The following is a 19429-nucleotide window of genomic DNA, read 5'->3' on the forward strand; positions in this document are numbered from 1 at the left end:
AGCCAGTACAAAGAGGAGTAAATCTGTACTTAGTTTTTAAAATGAATGAGATGACTATGCAGATAAACAGGAAGTCCTGTCCCCAGGGAGGTCCCACCACACAAGATTCTGGAAGTTCTGAGTGATCTTGGGCTGTCCCCCCTCCAGCCATGGGCCTCTCTGTCTCCTGTCTGCAAAAAGAGGGACGGGACCTGGGATGGGCGCTGTCTAGGAACAAGTCTGTGCCAAGAGCTGTCTCCATGCCCTTTGACCTCCAGCCAGTGGCTCCAGACTTCAGTGCTCAGCCCAACAGCTTCAATAATACGAGGGTCCTTTACACCCACTCCAATTTCACAAACAATAAGGAGCTGGGTACACTCATTTCAGATGAGAAGACTGAGGCTCAGAATGATATGGTGACTTACTCCAGGTCACACAGCAAATGAGGAACACGCTGGGGATCTGAACCCGGACTGGCCCCCACATCTCAGCCCTTTTCTTTCCTTCTTTTTTTTTTTTTGACGGAGTCTTGCTTTGTCGCCCAGGCTGGAGTGCAATGACACGATCTCAGCTCACTGCAACCTCCACCTCCCAGATTCAAGCCATTCTTCCGCCTCAGCCTCCAGAGTACCTGGGATACAGGCATGTGCCACCACACCCAGCTAATTTTTGTATCTTTAGTAGAGACAGGGTTTCACCATGTTGGCCAGGCTGGTCTCGAACTCCTGACCTCAAGTGATCTGCCCGCCTCGGCCTCCCAAAGTGCTGGGATTACAGGTGTGAGCCATATCTCCTGGCCTCCTTTTTTTTTGAGACATGGTCTCACTCTGACACCCACACTGGAGTGCGATCTCAGCTCACTGTAGCCTCAACCTCCATGGCTCAGGTGATTCTCCCACCTCAGCCTCCTGAGTAGCTGGGATTACAGGCGCGTGCCGCCATGCCCAGCTACTTTTTGTATTTTTCTTGTAGAGATGGGGTCTCACCATGTTGCCCAAGTTGGTTTCGAACTCCTGGACTCCAGCAATCTGTCTGTCTTGGCTTCCCAAAGTGCTGGCGTTACAGGTGTGAGCCACCGCACCTGGCCATCCCGGCCTTTTTCTATTCTGCTGTGAGGCTACTGTGCATGTCTGTGCATGTCACAATCCGCATTTTCTCATTGGTTTGCTTGACTAGCCTTCAGTGAACACCCACTGCGCTGGGCACTAGCAGATATTACCAAATGCCTGCCTCCCCGGGAGTAGCTTGGGGTCACAGAGAAAAACCTTTAAACCAGCTGCACCACACACTCTCCCTCCCTCTGAGCTCCAGGGTGTCCATAGGGGAGGCTCATCTACTAAGCACTCAGCAATGAACTGCACATCTGGCTGGCACTTTAGAGTTTACAAAATACTTTCCCATCTGTCATTTCATCTCTGCCTTGGAACAGTTCTTGGTCAGTCAGGCAGCATTATCACAAACTACAGATGGGGACACTGAGGCACAGAGGAGCCGCATGACCTTCCCACAGCCACACAAAGCCACGTCTAGAACGCAGAGCTAGACGTCTAACGTCTCCCTCGGCATGTTCTGTCTTCCACGCTCTCACTCATGTGGAGGGCTGTGGGCATACAGGCTGCTTCTGCCAGTTTTCTAGAGCGGTCTTGGGAGGCCAACTTGACCATCTGTGCCTCAGTTTCCTGATGTGCCAAACAAATAATCTGGTACTATCTCTAGGGGCTGCAGAAAGTACCCTGCAAGGAAGTGCTCAGGGAACTCCCAGTCTCCGTCCCCGTCTCCACTGAGGCTTCCTTAGCACATTTCATACTCTAAGGAACCCTAACCATGGGGTAACAGAAACCCCGAAGTTCTGAAGTGATGGACACGGCACACAGACTTGGTGTTCTCTGCACTGGACAGAGCTGATTTTCATTTTCCAAGGAGGGTAACCAAGGCACAGAGGTGTGTCTAGCCTGCTTCTGAGGGTGCAGGGACAGGAATGAGGATAACTCGTAGAGGGGCTGGCCACCTCACTCCAGCAACTCCAAGCCTCCACCCGCTAATCCACAAGCACCAACACTAAATACCTTCCCTTTGGACCAATAAGCACAAAGGAAGGGCCAAGACTCATGACCGTGCCCCTCAGAAGTGGCACTGAAAGGCGCAAGCCTCATTTCTCCCAGGCCAAGGGGAGGACTGAGAGATCAGTGATTTGTTTAAAATGCAACATCACAGCATACTCATACTTTCAACAGGAAGCACATCCGGAGAGAAAAAGAGAGAGAGAACTCCCTAATGAGGAGACCGCATCCCCCCACCCCACCCCCGAGGTTACAGGGGAGCCTGCGTCATCCCAAAGCCTGCCTGGGCTGGGTTCCAGGAGGCCAGGACATAGAGAGGGGGGCCTGGCTAGGGGTCCAGCAGCAACCCAAGTCTCTTCTATCTACCAATATCCTTCTCCCAGGAAGCAGGGGAGAGGATGTGAACCCCGCCTGGGTTTTCCCACACCCAGCTGGTGACCCAGCTGACCCGGGACACTGAGGCACAAAAGAACCGCATGACTCCTGCAGAAACTGGAGCTAAAAATACCCTCCAGTGCCCAGCCTGGCCTGCGAGAGGAGCCCCCTGGCCTGCCTCCCGACAACCTGCTGCTTCCTTCCCCATCTGGGATGGCCCTGGGGCAAATCATGCCCCTGGAGCCACATTCTGACTTCAGATCCCCAAATCCTGGGGTCTTTCCTCCTCTTGGTCCCACGGGCTGGCCCCAGGGGCTCCAGCTGGAGCTAGGAACACTTACCCAGGTAGATATCTCCGAAGGACCCGCTCCCGATCTTCCGTCCCAGGCGGTACTTGTTCCCCACACGTAGCTCCATGGCTCACTCTTGCTGCAGAGGAAGCAGGAACATGAGGGTCAGCGACGTGGGGAGCCGGGAAAGGGGTCCAGTCCACCAAGGCCAGGCAGAGCCACCAGGAACTCGAAGACCCGCATTCTCGAAGACCACATTCTGCAGGTGTCAGGTGGCCCACAGCCTGCACTCCACACACCTGGGGAACAGCTAAGGCAGGCTGAGGACAGGTTTCAGTGTGGCCAGAGAGGAAGCAGCCAAGCAAGCATGTCTTTGGGGGATGCTCATTCAGGGGCCCCTCAAAAGAAGCTTCTCAAAGGATCACAACGGGCATCAGCCCTCTTACACCTCCTACCCCCAGGCTCCCACAGCCTGGCCTGGTCTTCCCAAGTACTGCCCCTGCCCAGAGGCCAGACCTCGCCAGTGCCCAGCACGCCTTGCAGGAGAAAGTCGCATCCCCTACTGGGGGGAAGGCAGAAAAGAATGCCCTCGACCATCCACCTTCCAGCCACCTCCCCATCTCTACGTCATGACACCAAGAACCTCACACGGACGCCCACAGCCGCTTGGATAAACTGTTTGGAGCTGGCGTCCTTTAAGACTAGGAGGGTCTCCTAAGAGGGCCCTCATAGAACAACAAAGGGGACTGAGCCAGGGTTTTAGCCGCCTGCCCCGGATGGGTGGGAGGAGGAGTTCTGATGTGAGCAGCTTCTCTCCTTCCTCAGGGCCAGGGGGTAGCCCTCTGTCTGGCCTGGGGCAGAGTAGGGACCCCTCTGCTCTGGCCTGGGGCAAAAGTCCGGACACCCTGTTCCTGGTCAGCAGAGGAGGAAACTGAAGGCCTGGAGGCAGTGCTGCCGTGGGGACAGGGACCAGGGACTGCAGTAAACAGGGGGAGGGGTGTTTACAAGAGGACCAGCATCAAGGACTAGCAAGAGGGAACTCCTTTCACAGACAGGGTACTCAGGCTCACAGAGGCCATGCCACCTGCCCCACACCACCCTGCAGATGGTACAGCCTCGCCGAGGACAGGGCTCTGGCTGTCCCACCTGGTGGTCTCCCACACTCACAAACAGGGCAAAACAGGAAGACTGCAGAGCAGCTGTGCTGGCACAGAAGATCAGCCCCTTGCCCGTGCCAAGTGCTGCCCCCAACAACCAGGCCAGCCTGGGAGGGAGATGGATTCCAGGGACAGTGGGCAGATCCCAGGAGAGACAGGGAACCCCGGCACCTGGCTCCCAAGGAGCTCACCAGCCCTCCACCAATAACCACGAGGCAGGGACCTCCACCAGAGCTGGCCAAACTCTGGGCTCTCAATCAAGGGCCGCTGCCCACATGCTTGGCCTGTCTCAGCTGAGGTGCCACGCTGCCAGGGGAACGCAGTCCACGTTTGCAGGAAACCCACACGCCACACACCCCACGTACACACACGTCCAGCTTCCCGAGTGTGTACACTCCAACGGAAGAAAGAAAAGCAGGCACACACAGTGAGCCCTGTTGGGGGGTAAGGGGGGGTGTGCACGCAACCCCCCCCAACACCTCAGTCCATTTTCTGCCAACACCAATTCAGAGACCACACATGGCAGCCAGGAAACCCGCAGGTTAGGAAAGGAACATAAATATACCCGCATCCTATATTACATAAATACCCACGCCGGGTTATATAAATACCCGTGCCCTCTGTCTGGGTGTCTTACATAAATATACTGCACATGACCCCCCAGTCTCTCCCCACTCACCGGCTGTCTGCAGAGAACGAGGGCGGGGAGGGGCAAGCCCTTCAGGACCCCCTGACTGCTATGTGCCAGCCACCCAGACCCCCAGTCGCTCCCCAACACCCCAGGGGTCCAAGGTCCCTGGGGGAGCCTAGACTGTCCCGGCACCAATACCCAAAAAGCCTCCCAGAGGAGAGCAGAAAAGCTTCATTCAGGAATGGAGAGGCTTTTCAGTTCTTTTGCTGCTTCTCCCATGGGGGAGGGGGGGAGATAAACAAAGTGGGGGGAAAAGTGGATATAAAGGTTCAAGAGTTTCAGCAGGTTAAAAAAATTAGACAAACTACCAACCAGCATGGCACACGGGCAGTGCTTCTTACTCCCCGACCACCATCGCCTACCCCTGAGCCGGGGCCCTTGTCCCTCGGACGATTAAAATAAAAATTGAAGGGACATCATAGAAACGAAGGCAAAGGAGACCCAAACACAGGCATTGCTTGGAAGCAACTTGAGACACTTGTGTCCCCTTCTCCTCTCTCCAAATCCTTCTCCAGGAAGGAGGCTATGCCAAGAAGAAAATATGCAAGAAAACTAAGCGAAAACTTGGGGAGGGGGCTCACCCCACTTCGAGTTAGGGTATTAAGAAGAGCTTGGGAATCCTCTAACGACACCCAGACACTGTTTTGCGTTCCTTAGAGACTTGCAAGACATCAATCTCTCACACAAAAATGGGAGAATCCGATCCGACAAATAACCCCCACCCCTTTCTTTCTCTCCACAAAGAAAAACAAATCAGTGGCCTGGTGACCACACACCTCTTCACCTTAGGACCCCCAAACGCCCGTCATCCAACGAGCGGGCGCAGCCTTGCGAACCCCCAGGTCCGGGCGCCGGGGCCGGGAGAGCAGGGGGCGCCGGTGATTGTCCGATGAAACCCTTACGCGGGCCCGAATCAACAGTATCCGGCGCCCAGCACCCCAAGCCCCCTCCCTCAGCGTCCCCGAATCACAGCCGGAGTGGCCGCCTGGCCGGCCGGAGCCTCGGAGGGTCCAGCGGGGGGAAGCGGAGGCAGGCCGGCCGGGGGGCCTCCCCCGCGAGCCTGCAAAATAACAGGCCCCCTCCTCCTCGTCCCCAGCCGCGCCTTTGTCCTCGCCGGGCCGAGCGGGCGGCGCCCGGGCTGCCCCCCCTACACCCCAGCGCGAACGCGCGTGTGTCTGCCCTCCCTTCCCTCCCTCTCCAGCAAAAACAAAGAGGCTGAGGGAGCCCGATTCCCCCCAGGTTTGCACCCCTCCGCGGGCCCGCGGCCCCCCAATATTTACCCCGCCGGGAAGGCGCCGATGCCGGGCCACTGCTCGGGGGGCTGCCGCGGGCGGGGGCGGCCCGCCGGGGCGGATGCCGGAGGATTCGCGGAGCCGCCCGGCGCGCCAGCCTCTCCCGGCCCAGCCGCCGCCGCCGCCGCCGCCGCCGCCGCGCTCCGCTCGGCCCCGGCTGGGCTCTGGCTCTGGGCTCTCGCCGCCGCCGCCGCCACCGCCTCCCTCCTCCCGGCCTCCTGCCCGCCCGCCCCCGCCGCCGGCTCGCGCGCTCTCGCACCGCGCGCGCCCGCCGGCTCCCATTGAGCCCCGGGCCCGCCCGCTGATGTCATCCCCGGCCCGCCGCCGCCGCCCCGGAGGATTTAAAGGGCCCGCGCCCTCCGCGCTGGGGGCCGCAGCTGCGAGACGCAGTTCCCCAGCCTCAGTGCAGGCGCGCGGGCTTACGCGTGGGGGTGGGGGAGCACACAGATACTGACACCCTAATGCAGTCCAGGGCACAGGTGGAAAAGACGGGGTGGGGGGGGCAGAGGGAAGAGGAGGGCGCACAAAAAGTGGAGGTGAGGGGATGGGAGGGGAGGGTCTAGACCCAAAGTCTCCTCTCCCCGCCTGCCAGGATCTCTCTCCTCTCCAGGCAGAGCACTGGGCCCCTGCGAAAACAGGCGGCTATTCACGACACTGCAAAAGATGTTAGACTGCTGGAGGTTCAGTCCGCCTCCAGGTTCCGAGTGCCGCAGAGAACACAGGCCAGGTTGATTCAGGGCAAGAGATTTGAGGAGACAGCTAGGGATGTCGACACAAGGCCCAGAAAGGTAGCCTGGGCTCATACATTCTCCTCCCGTGGAAAAACGAAGGGCAAAGACCTCTTCTTCTTTTCCCTGAAGCTCAAACTGTGATGGGCACAGAGAGGACCCCTCAGATCCCAACCTCATTCTCCCCTGTTGAAGGAGGGGTGCCACAAGTACCAAAGCACCGACACTTGAGTCTGGGCTCCGAGTGGTGCACGTTTAGCCAAGTCACCTCCCAGCTCTGAGCTTGGGTTTCCTTAAACAGCAAATGGGAGGAAGGACCCTGTCCTCCCCAGGTCACAGAATTAATAAAAGCTTCTACCGGCACCCAGAGCCGCGATGAAAGGTTGCAGAACAAAGTCATTAAAGTGATGATATTTACACTGAGCCATGCAAAGCTTCCAATTGTGACACACCTATATTCACACAGTTGTGACTGTGGACACGCAAAATGCCTGAGGCCCTGCGTCCAATCCCGGAAGCACAGTTCCTGGGAGGAGTCACTTCTATAATAGCCGTATCTTCCCTCCTCGAGGCTGAGGGACTGAGTCACACACGTGTCCAAACGGGCAGGAGCCCCACAGACTAAGTCCTTTCGCCGGCCAGGAAACTGGCCCAGAGAGGGGAAGGGCTTTGCCCAGGACCACAAAGCCCAACAGGACAGCTCTGTTCTCCCAGCGATCACCAGGAAACTGGGTCTATCTAGAGCCCATTTCCAAGAGCAGGAGAGTGAGAAGCCTCCTCCCAGGAGGGCCTGCCTTCAGTGACACCTTTGCCAGAGCAGGGGGTCACCAGCCAGGTGGTGGGCTTTACTTGGCCTGCGCGGTGCTTTCTGTTGTTGTTTTGTTAATTAATCCCCAAAGTTTTTTTTTTTTTTTTTTTGCTTTTTGTTTTTGTTGGTTTTGAGATAGAGTCTCACCGTGTTGCTCAGGCTGGAGTGCAGTGGCTCAATATCGGCTCACTGCAACCTCTGCCTCCTGGGTTCAAGTGATTCTCCAGCCTCAGCCTCCCTCCTGAATAGCTGGAATTACAGATGTGCACCACCACACCTGGCTAATTTTTGCCCAGGACCACACAGTATTTTTAGTAGAGACGGGGTTGGCCAGGCTGGGCTGGAACTCCTGACCTCAAGTGATCCGCCTGCCTTGGCCTCCCAAACTGCTGGGATTATAGGCGTGAGCCACCATGCCTGGCCACTCCCCAAAGTTTTAAAACTGGAAGATTTCATATTTCAGATCCAGATTCCCTGTTTCTCTGGAGGCATTAGGAGATCCGGTAACTCTGGGCCCAAGTTCTCAGCCGGCCTGAGCACCACCCCACTGCCACCCATTTTGTTTCTTTCCTCACATGAGCCCAGGCAGAGAGGCCTGGGCACAATTGAGCAGGGGGTGAAGTCTGCCCCTGTGTCCTCCAGTCCTTACCACCCCTAACCTTCCAACCTGGGCCCTGCTTCCCAAAGCCCTCCTCTTCTTCAGCACTTTCAAGGCAACCAGCCCTGGGAGAGGAGGTTATTTGTTATCTCATTTAATCCTCTCAAACAACAGCAGATTACACTGTATTCTTTCAGAGAAGGAATCAGGCTCCTCCCAGTGCTTGCCTAAGGGCACAGATCAACCTCTCCCTTAAACTGGGCCTGGCTGGAACAGACCCCCTGCCCCTTCCTAACCCAGCCAGATCGCCAGGTCTGACTGCAGCACGTTCACGTTCTCCCCTCTGCATTCAGGACTTGTAACCACACCTCCCACCCCAGCACCCCCACCCCACCCCCTGCCCCAGTTAAGATCCTGCTCAGTTCCCTGGGCCAGCCAGGCTGAGGAGCCCGGCTCATCCCCAGGCCTGCTAGGGAGCCTCCCTGCCTCGCCATTGGAAGGACATGCTGTTGTCCACTGCCTGAGTTGTGGGCCCAAGTCCTTGTCCTTCCTATCCCTGGAAGACCTGTCTGTGGGCCCTTCCAAAGAGCTTTGCAGTGAAGCTATAAGGGAAGGCAAACCATGACACAAAACCCAGCTGAGGAGGGGAGACTGGTCCAAAGTGAAAAAAAAAACCTTACGTGTTCCAGCAGCCCCACAGCCTGACTTCTCTCTCCGACTTGGTTCACAGTGATTCCTCTCAGATTTAACTCCTAACTTTAAAACCCAAGGGTGGGGCCGGGCACGCCCCTGTAATCCCAGCACTTCAGAGGCCAAGGCGGGTGATCACCTGAGGTCAGGAGTTCAAGACCAGCCTGGCCAACACGGTGAAACCCCGTTTCTACTAAAAATACAAAAAAATTAGCTGGGCATGATGGCGGGCACCTGTAATCCCAGCCACTCGGGAGGCTGAGGCAGGAGAATCGCTTGAACCCAGGAGGCGGAGGTTGCAGTGAGCCGAGATCGTACCATTGCACTCTAGCTTGGGCGACAGAGCGAGACTCCGTCTCAAAAAAATAAATAAAAAACAGAACAAAACAAAAAACTCAAGGGTGTGGCAAAGTTCCCCTAGCTACCTTCTCTGCAAGCCAACAAGAAGATGAAATCAGGCTAGAATAGGTGTGGGGTGAATTTCCAGCTCCGAAGGGGCCCACCCTGGGTTTCAGCTGCTCTGCATTGGTTCAGGAATAGTGGCTCTCACAACACCTTTCCAAACTGGCTTTTGTCGTTTTTTTAGAGACTCACTCTGTCACCCAGGCTGGAGTGCAGTGGCAGGATCATACCTCGCTGTAGCCTAAAATTCCTGGGCTCAAGCGATCCTCCTGCCTCAGCCTTCCAAGTAGCTGGGACTACAGGCATGCACCACCACACCCAGCTAATTTTTAAATTTTTTATAGAGATGGGGTCTTACTGTGTTGCCCAGACTGGTCTGAAACTCCTGGGCTCAAGTGACCCTTCTGCCTCGCCCTCCCAAAGTGCTGTGATTACAAGTGTGAGCCACTGTGTTCCCAAACTGACATTTTTTACCTGCTCCCTATTGCAGACCCTTCAAGACCACTTGGCACGCAGGAGCACTGGGCTGGGATCCCAAGGACAGCCCTGGAATTCCCAGATAATGACGATATGGCTGCAGATAAACCCAGAAAGATTTCAGTACCTGCCCCAGGAATCTCAGTCTTGACTAAGGACTCATAGATTTACTAAACATCAAGGGCTGGCCTGAAAACGGCCCTCCAGGATCTGTCCTCCACTCCCCGCACCTGGCTCTCCTGACCTCAGCTCCTGTAAGTTTTCTTCTTGCTCACAGCCCTGTAGCCTCACTGGCCTCCCATGGAATGAACCTCTGGCCTCAGGGCCTTGGCAGGGGCTGTTTCCACTGCCTGGTGCGCTCTTCCCGCAGAGCACCAACCCCCCTCACCTCTCACCTTTCTCAAGTCCCCTTCAGAGGTAGGCCCTCCTGGTCTCCCAGTTTATTTATTTATTTATTTTTTGAGACAGAGTCTGGCTCTGTCTCCCAGGCTGGAGTGCAGTGGCCCGATCTCGGCTCACTGCAACCTCCGCCTCCCGGGTTCAAGCAATTCTCCTGCCTCAGCCTCCAGAGTAGCTGGGATTACAGGCGTCCACCACCATACCTGGCTAATTTTTGTATTTTTAGTAGAGATGGAGGTGTCACCATGTTACCCAGGCTGGTCTTAAACTCCTGACCTCAGGTGATCCATCGACCTCAGCCTCCCAAAAAGCTGGGATTACAGGCGTGAGCCACCACGTCTGGGCCCAGTCTCCCAATTTAAAATCCTGGCGCTGGGCCACAGGCGGTGCCTCACGCCTGTAATCCCAGAACTTTGGGAGGCAGAGGCAGGCGTTGCTTGAGCTCAGGAGTTTGAGACCAGCCTGGATAACATGGCGAAATGCTCTCTCTACAAAAAATACAAAAATTAGCTGAGCATGGTGGCTGGGTGTGGTGGTGCATGCCTGTAGTCCCAGCTACTTGGGAGGTTGAGGTGGGAGAATCACCGGAGCCCAAGGAGGTTGAGGCTGCAGTGAGCCTTGATCATATCACTGCACTCCAGCCTGGACAGCAGAGTGAGACCTTGTCTCAAAAAAAAAAAAAAAAAAAAAAAGAGTGAGACCGTGTCTCAAAAAATAAAAATAAATAAATAATTTTAAAATAATAATAATAAAGGCCAGGCACAGTGGCTCACACCTGTAATCCCAGCACTTTGGTTAGGAGGCCGAGGCAGGTGGATCACTTGAGGTCAGGAGTTTGAGATCAGCCTGGCCAACATAGTGAAACCCCATCTCTACTAAAATACAAACATTAGCTAGGAGTGGAGATGTGCGCCCGTAATCCCAGCTCCTTGGGAGGCTGAGGCAGGAGAATTGCTTCAGCCTGGGAGGCAGAGGTTGCAGTGAGCCGAGATCGTGCCACTGAACTCCCGTCTGGATGACAGAGCAAGATTCCATCTCAAAAAAAAAAAAAAAAAAAAAAATAGGCCAGGCTCGGTGGCTCATGCCTGTAATCCCACCACTTTGGGAGGCCGAGGCAGGCAGATCACGAGGTTAGGAGTTCGAGACCAGCCTGGACAACATGGAAAACCCTGTCTCTACTAAAAATAAAATAATAATAATAATAATAAAACCCCACCCCCATGGGTCACTGCCTTCCCCTTCTCTGCTGTCTGTTTCTATTTTTTTGTTGTTGTTGGTGGTGGTTTTTTGAGATAGAGTTTTGCTCTTGTTGCCCAGGCTGGAGTGCAATGACGCGATCTCGGCTCGGCGTGATCTCGGCTCACCGCGATCTCGGCTCACTGCAACCTCCGCCTCTCGGGTTCAAGCGATTCTCCTGCCTCAGCCTCCCGAGTAGTTGGGATTATAGGCATGTGCCACCACGCCCGGGTAATTTTGTATTTTTAGTACAGACAGGGTTTCTCCATGTTGGTCAGGCTGATCTTGAACTCCCGACCTCAGGTGATCCACCCGCCTTGGCCTCCCAAAGTGCTGGGATTACAGGCATGAGACACCGTGCCGGGCCGGGCCTCTGCTGCCTGTCTCTTTTTCTCCTGGCCTGTATCACTATTTAACATGCTCTGTAGGGGACTCCACATCACTATCTAACATGCTCTGCAGGGAATTTTTATTTTTTTGTCGCATTCCTTACTTTGGGGTCTAAGCTGCATAAAGGGAAGGAGTTAATGCTATTTTGGGCACCACTGTATCACCAATATCTAGGATCTATTCCAGCACATAGGAGGTATTTAACAAAGATTTGCTGGATGAGTGAATGAATGGACGGTGAGGAGACAGCCTCCTGATCTCTGACCAACTCCAAGTGCTGTCACCCACCGTTCGCCAGGCTCTTTAGAGACACGTGGCCTGTACTGACGAGGTCAGCTCTCACTGCACCCTCGGGGGCTGGGGCTGGGGGTGGCCTGCCAGGGTCTGTGCCCTTAACCGCTCTCCCAGGCTAATGGAAGAAATAGTTTCTTTTGGCTGGGCGCGGTGGCTCACGCCTGTAATTCTAGCACTTTGGGAGGCTGTGGTGGGCGGATCACCTGAGGTCAGTAGTTCCAAGACCAGCCTGGCCAACATGGTGAAACCCTGCCTCTACTAAAAACACAAAAATTAGCCAGGTGTGGTGACTCACGCTGGTAATCCCAGCTACTTGGGAGGCTGAGACAGGAGAATCGCTTGAACCCGGGAGGCGGAGGTTGTAGTGAGTTGAGATCGCGCCACTGCACTCCAGCCTGGGCGATGAGTGAGACTCCATCTCAAAAAAAAAAAAAAAAGAAAGAATTTCTTTTTTTCTTTTGAGATGGAGTTTCATTCTTGTTGCCCGGGCTGGAGTGCAATGGTGCGATCCCGGCTCACTACAACCTCCGCCTCCCAGGTTCAAGTGATTCTCCTGCCTCAGCCTCCCGAGTAGCTGGAATTACAGGCATGTGCCATCACGTCCGGCTAATTTTGTATTTTTAGTAGAGATGCAGTTTCACCATGTTTGTCAGGCTGGTCTCGAACTCCTGACCTCAGGTGATCCACCTGCCTCAGCCTCCCAAAGTGCTGGGATTACAGATGTAAGCCACCATGCCCCGCTGTGGACATGATTTCAAGAAAAGTCCTAGGTGTCCCCCATCAGGCTCCTGCCCCTGAATCCATCCGCTACAGAAGGAACTGTGGACTCCAGTTGGGAGAGCTACAAGCTTCATTTATTCCACTCTACTGCTTTTTTCATTTTTTGTTTGTTTCTTTGTTTTTTAGAGACAGGGTCTTGCTCTGTCACCCAGGCTGGAACTTAGTGGCATGATCATAGCTCACTGCAGGCTCGAAATCCTGGACTCAGGCGATCCTACCACCTTAGCCTCCTGAGTAGATGGGACTATAGGTGTATGCCACCATCACAGGCTAATTTTGTTTTTTGTTGTTGTTGTTGTTTTTTGGTGAGCGGGAGATTTACTCTTGTTGCCCAGGCTGGAGTGCAATGGTGTGATCTCGGCTCACCGCATCCTCCGCCTCCCAGGTTCAAGCAATTCTCCTGCATCAGCCTCCCAAGTAGTTGGGATTACAGGCATGTGCCACCACACCCAGCTAATTTTGTAATTTTTTTTAGTAGAGACGGGGTTTCACTGTGTTGCCCAGGCTGATCTCGAACTCCTGACCTCAGGTGATCCGCCCGCCTCAGCCTCCCAAAGTGCTGGGATTACAGGCGTGAGCCACTGCGCCCAGCCACAGGCTAATTTTGTTTGTTGTTTTATAGAGACAGGGTTTCTATGTTGCCCAAATGGGGTCACTACATTGTTTGAGCTGTTCTCGAATTCCTGCCCTCAAGTGATCCTCCCCCATCAGCCTCCCAAAGTGCTAGGATTGAAGGCGTGAGCCATCATACCTGGCCCCCCTCCACTGTTTTACAGATAGAGACACTGAGGCCCAATGAAGAAATTAGCCTTGTCCAAGGTCACAGGCAGCATGTGATGGCAGCTCCACATGGTTAAGGAGCTAGCTTCAAATAGCATTCTGCGACCAGGCACAGTGGCTCACACCTGTAATCCTAGCACTTTGGGAGGCTGAGGCAGACGGATCACCTGAGGTCAGGAGTTCGAGACTAGCCTGGCCAACATGGAGAAACCCTGTCTCTACTAAAAACACAAAAATTAGCTGGGCATGGTGGCGTGCGCCTGTCATCCCAGCTACTCGGGAGGCTGAGGCAGGAGAACACCTGAACCTGGGAGATGGAGGTTGCAGTGAGCCGAGATCCCGCTATTGCACTGCAGACTGGGTGACAGAGCAAGACTCTGTATCAAAAAAAACAAAAACAACAACAAAAAAGAAGCTAGCTTCAAATAGTATTCTGCAGCCAGGCACCGTGGCTCATGCCTGTAATCCCAGCACTTTGTGAGGCCAGGGTGGGTGGATTGCCTGAGCTCAGGAGTTCGAGACCAGCCTGGCCAACATGGTGAAACCCTGTCTCTACTAAAAATACAAAAAAAAAAAAAAATTAAAAAATAAAAAATAAAAAACTAGCCTGGCATGGTATGGTGGTGGTGACTGTAGTCCCAGCTACTTGGGAGGCAGGAGAATTCCTTAAACCCAGGATGTGGAGGTTGCAGTGAGCTGAGATCGCACCACTGCACTCCAGCCTGGGCGATAGAGCAATAGAGGGAGACTCCTCTGTCTCCAAAACAAAAAAACAAATAGTATCCTCCCATTTTGTAACAGTGTGACACTAGGCAAGTTCCTAAAATTCTTGAGTCTCATTTGTAAAATGGGGATAATATAAATCACAAAAACAATGTAGCCCAGAAGCAGCCCTGAGTAAGAGGAAGATGCTTACATTACAATGTTGCTATTCTTAGGAGCCGAGCAGAGTTCAATGCAGGGCTCCTGACTTGGGCTTCTCTGAGCACCTGAGCCCTGCAGGCTGTATCCCCCGCCTCTCCTTTCCTTTTGTCACCCTTCCTCTGGAGGGGCCACCGCTAGCCCCTTCTACGGTGGGAGTTGGAGATATGCAAACCTAGTTGGGCCCAGGGGAGCTGCTAGCCTTGCCCATCTTGGTCTTGGCTCTCGAAGGCCCCTGTGGGAAGCTTCTCAGGGTCCTCCCCTTTTCAGGCCCTGTTCATGGAGAGTCTGTGGCCCACAGGCTCCAGAGGTTCCCCCGCCCCCAGCCCTGCCAGCCTGAACATGCTGTCCTGGGGCACTCTCCTCTCCTTACCCAGCTAGGCCTTGGCTCTTTGTCCCCAGACCCTTCCATGACATCCTACCCACCCCTCACTATTCCCAGGGCACAGCTTTGGCCCCAGGCTCTCTTTTCAGGCACTTCTTCCAGGGAACCTCACCACTGGGCCGTGCCCGGTCAGGTCACTCCTGCCAGGGCTTCCTCCCTCCTCTTCCATCTTCAGCGGAGAGGCAGCAGGGCAGGGTAGCAAGGTCTGGGTTTGGTCCCTGGTCAGTCTGAATTTCAGCGCGACCTTGGAGAATCCACAGCCCTTCTCTGAGGAGCTGGACAAAGTGAGTGCTAAAGCTCTCAGTCTCCCCAGCTGAAGCTAAGGGCAGGGCTGGATGGGCAAGGACCCTACACTCCACATCCCGGGCACTAAGCTGAGAAAGACCTTGAGGTGACAAATCTGGGCTCAGTGGGAAACGGCTCTCCCCGCACCCCTTACCCCCATATTCAAAACCTGAGCAGCTGCCATGAGCTCTACCTTCCAACTGGATTCTGAACCCAGCCACTCTCACCACGTGTGTCTTCCACTTGGCTACTACAGTGGCCTGTTAACCACTGAGATCTGACTGTGGCTACTGAAAATACACCAGTGGCTCCTTCTTCCCTTAGCATGAAATTCACATTCTTTCCCAGGGCCTGCTATGATCTAGCCCCTGCCTGCCTCAGACCCCATTTCAAACCTCACTCTCCCTCCCTCACTGTCTGTCATCTCACCATGCCTCAGGGCCTTTGCCTGGCTGTTCCTCTGCCTACAATGATCTCCCCAAATCCTCCATGACTGCCTCCTACTCAGGGCTCAGATCACAACTCAAAAGTCACCTCTGCACAGAAGCCCTCCTTGATTGGTCTTCAGTGGGCTTCCTTCCCCTCTGTCCTTCCTGTACTGGGGATATCCTGCTTTTTTTTTTTTTTTTTTTTTTGATACGGAGTCAGTCTGTCGCCAGGCTGGAGTGCAGTGGCGTGATCTTGGCTCACTACAACCTCCGCCTCCCAGGTTCAAGCGATGCTCCTGCCTCAGCCTCTTGAGTAGCTGGGATTATAGGCGCGCACCACCACGCCCAGCTAATGTTTGTATTTTTAGTGGAGACGGGGTTTCACCATATTGGTCAGGCTGGTCTGGAACTCCTGACCTCGTGATCCGCCCGCCTCAGCCTTCCAAAGTGCTGGGATTACAGGTGTGAGCCACCGTGCCTGGCCAGCTGCTTTATCTTCTTCATGGTGCTTATGACTGGCTGAAACATTAACTTGTTCATTTTTAATGCTCTTAGAGTCTCTCCAAGACAGAGAAATCTCCCATAGGTGCTCCTGTGGGTACCCAACTGGTCATGGGTGCCCTGTAAATACTTGTGCAATGGTGATGTTGTGTGTGTGATCTCGGGGGTGAAGGCAGGGCCTGACACTTTCCATCCTGAGCCAGATGTTCCCTAACAGCCCTCCCTCAGGGCCACCTTGCACCACCCATCCCTTCTCATGGTGGCTGCCTGTCCTCCTGCTCTGCTGGGGCCCTCTGTCCTCCTGCTCTGCTGGGGCCGTCTGTCCTCCTGCTCCACTCAGCATTCCCTGTGCTGTTGCAACTCCCAGAGGAGCCAGGAGCGCCTGTCACGTGTCCCCAGGAGCAGGGAGCACTACATAAATCCTCGGCATCCCCAAAGGGCCACCCGTGCCCGGCCTCCAGCTCACCTCTGCCTGCTTCCTTCCCTCAGCTTGGCCTGTCACCCCCGGCCCTATGGGCTCCTCTGACCCCTCTGCTCATCACAACATCCCTTGTTTGTGCTGCAGTCAACCAGCGCCCAAACCTGCTCCTTCTGTCCTCTGAGAAGCCAGGGCTTCCCGTTCCCAGCTCACACAACCACTCATTAGCTGGGCTCCGGGAATGAGGATGATTGCTGCGACTAATAATCCCGATGCCCACAGCAGCGCTCCTCGCTCGGCATAGTTGGTGCGACTCATCATCCTGCCACATCACACGTTCACCCACAAGCATTTCCTGATGCCAACTCCTTGCAGGGCCTCAGAGGTCTGCGCTGGCCCCAGCTTGCCAGGAGCTGACGATCCGACAGGAGAGGCTGAATAGACACAAGAAAAAAGAGGGACCTACAGTATTGAGAGAATACGCTAGACAGTGACCGCCACAGGAAAGTCAGTGTCTGGGGGCAGTGGTGGTGCCAATGGCTGGCGAGCAGCCGTCTCCCCTTCGCCCTGGGCATTTTGTGATGTGGGCAGTTGCTATTCTTGTAATTTTATGTGAAGTGCTACACAAATACAGCATTGAGACAAGTCTCCGACCCCTCCTTCCCCTGCCATCAGACTGTCTCCCTAAGCCCTGTCTATAGAGAAATTCTGAAGTTGACACGGGGGTGGAAGGGAGGAGGCAGGACTTGAAAGTAGGTGGGATGCCGGGCACGGTGGCTCACGCCTGTAACCCCAGCACTTTGGGAGGCCAAGGCGGGCAGATTACCTGAGCTCAGGAGTTCAAGACCAGCCTGACCAACATGGAGAAACCCCGTCTCTACTAAAAATACAAAAAATTAGCCAGGCATGGTGGCGGGCGCCTGTAATCCCAGCTACTCGGGAGGCTGAGGAAGGAGAATCGCTTGAACCTAGGAAGTGGAGATTGCAGTGAGCCAAGATCATGCCATTGCAGTCCAGCCTGAGGTTGCACTGAGCCGAGATCACGCCACTGTACTCGAGCATGGGCAACAAGAGAGAAACTCCATCTCAAAAAAAAAAAAAAAAAAAAGGTAGATGGGTGTCGGGCGTGGCGGCTCACACCTGTAATCCCAACATTTTGGGAGGCCAAGGCAGGCAGATTGCTTGAGGCCAGGAGTTCAAGACCAGCCTGGCTAACACGGTGAAACCTCATCTCTACTAAAAATACAAAAAAATTAACCAGGCATGGTAGTGGTGCATGCCTGTAATCTCAGCTACTCAGGAGGCTGAGGCATGAGAATCACTTAAATCTGGGAGGCAGAGGTTGCAGTGAGCCATGATCACACCACTGCATTCCAGCCTGGGTGACAGAGTGAGACTCTGGCTAAAAAAAAAAAAAAAAAAAAGTAGGCCGGGCATGGTGGCTCACGCCTGTAATCCCAGCACTTTGGGAGGCCAAGGTGGGCGGATCATGAAGTCAGGAGATGGAGACCATCCTGGCTAACGTGGTGAAATCCGGTCTCTACTAAAAATACAAAAAATTAACCGGGCGTGGTGGCACGCACCTGTACTCCCAGCTACCCGGGAGGCTGAGGCAGGACAATCACTTGAACCAGGGAGGCAGAGGTTGCAGTGAGCCAAGATTGTGCCACTGCACTCCTGCCTGGGTGACAGAGCAAGACTCAGTCTCAATAAAAAATAAACAAATTAAATAAATAAATAAATAAATAAATAAATAAATAAATAAATAAATGTAGGGGGGATCTGGATGGTGGTTGGCTGGGGGAAGGAACAGCCCTGAGCAATAGCTGAACGGTAGGAACCTCGGATATTTGGGGGTGGGAGGGGCCCACTGTGGGGAGACCAGTCAAATGGCACCCAGGCCTCCCTCAGGGGAGAAGGCTGAAGAGGACGGGAGAGGTAAGAGGATCTCTAATCCTAGGAGCTGACTAGGAGATTTAGCCAATGGCTTTGCTCAGAACAGCTTAGAGTTTTGCTCATGGACAAGAGGAGAGAAAAAAACTAGGATTTACTGGATGGACAGCGTGCAGGCTCCCCACTGGGTACTCAGCACTGAATCTGGTTTAATAAATGCCACAGGAATCCTGTGAGCTGGAGATCACCCTGCCCATTTTGCAGGTAGAAACCTGAGGTTCACAAGGAGTTCAAGATCAGTTCAGGCAACAAGGGAGACCCTGTCTCTATTCAAAAAATAAAAAAATTAGCTGGGCATGGTGGCACATGCCTATGGTCCCAGCTACTCAGGAGGCTGAGGAGAAAGGATCGCTTGAGGCCAGGAGATCGAGGCTGCAATGAGCCAAGATCATGCCACTGCACTCCAGCCGGGGCAACAGAATAAGATCCTGTCAAAAAAAAAAAAAAAAAAGGAGGAAACCCGAGGCTCAGAGAGTTTAAGAGAATCTGACCAAATAATGCATAAAAGTTAGGAAGGGCCTGGCGCAGTGGCTCACGCCTGTAATTCCAGCAGTTTGGGAGGCCGGGGTGGGCAGATCACGAGATCAGGAGATCAAGACCATCCTAGCTAACATGGTTAAACCCTGTCTCTACTAAAAACACAAAAAATTAGCTGGGCATGGTGGTACGTACCTGTACTCCCAGCTACTTAGGAGGCTGAGGCAGAAGAATCACTTGAACCCCAGAGGCAGAGGCTGCAGTGAGCCGAGATTGTGCCACTGCACTCCAGCCTGGGTGACAGAACAAGACTCCGTCCAAAAAAAAAAAATTGGCCAGGCACGGTGGCTCACGCCTGTAATCCTAGCACTTTGGGAGGCCGAAGCGGGTGGATCACTTGAGGTCAGGAGTTCGAGACCAGCCTGGCCAACATGGCAAAGCCCCATCTCTACTAAAAAAAAATACAAAAATTAGCCTGGCATGGTGACGGGCACCTATAATCCCAGCTACTCAGGAGGCTGAGGCAGGAGAATCGCTTGAAACCAGAGGGTGGAGGTTGCAGTGAGCCAAGATTGCGCCACTTCACTCCAGCCTGGTGAAAGACCAAAACTCCATCTCAAAAAAAAAAAAAAAAA

General features: G+C 54.2%; 1 protein-coding gene across 15 annotated transcripts in view; it reads right to left on the reverse strand.

The window, feature by feature from the left end:
• CSNK1E (casein kinase 1 epsilon) overlaps positions 1–19429 on the reverse strand; it is a 46204-nt gene that overhangs the window by 20636 nt on the left and 6139 nt on the right. For 2 of the 15 annotated variants that reach the window (XM_063603298.1, XM_063603290.1), the window contains exons 1-2: positions 5329–5700; positions 2756–2843 (exon numbers count right to left, since the gene is read on the reverse strand). In XM_063603298.1, the coding sequence (XP_063459368.1) occupies positions 2756–2831 (76 nt within the window). In that variant the 5' untranslated portion in view covers positions 2832–2843; positions 5329–5700. Of the gene's footprint in view, positions 1–2755; positions 2850–5328; positions 5701–5832; positions 6100–19429 lie in introns of those variants that run through there. The other 13 variants (XM_055105707.2, XM_063603295.1, XM_034948833.4 and 10 more) reach the window with 12 other exon arrangements.

This window comes from Pan paniscus, chromosome 23 (assembly GCF_029289425.2).
Source record: "Pan paniscus chromosome 23, NHGRI_mPanPan1-v2.0_pri, whole genome shotgun sequence".
NCBI lineage: Eukaryota > Metazoa > Chordata > Mammalia > Primates > Hominidae > Pan > Pan paniscus.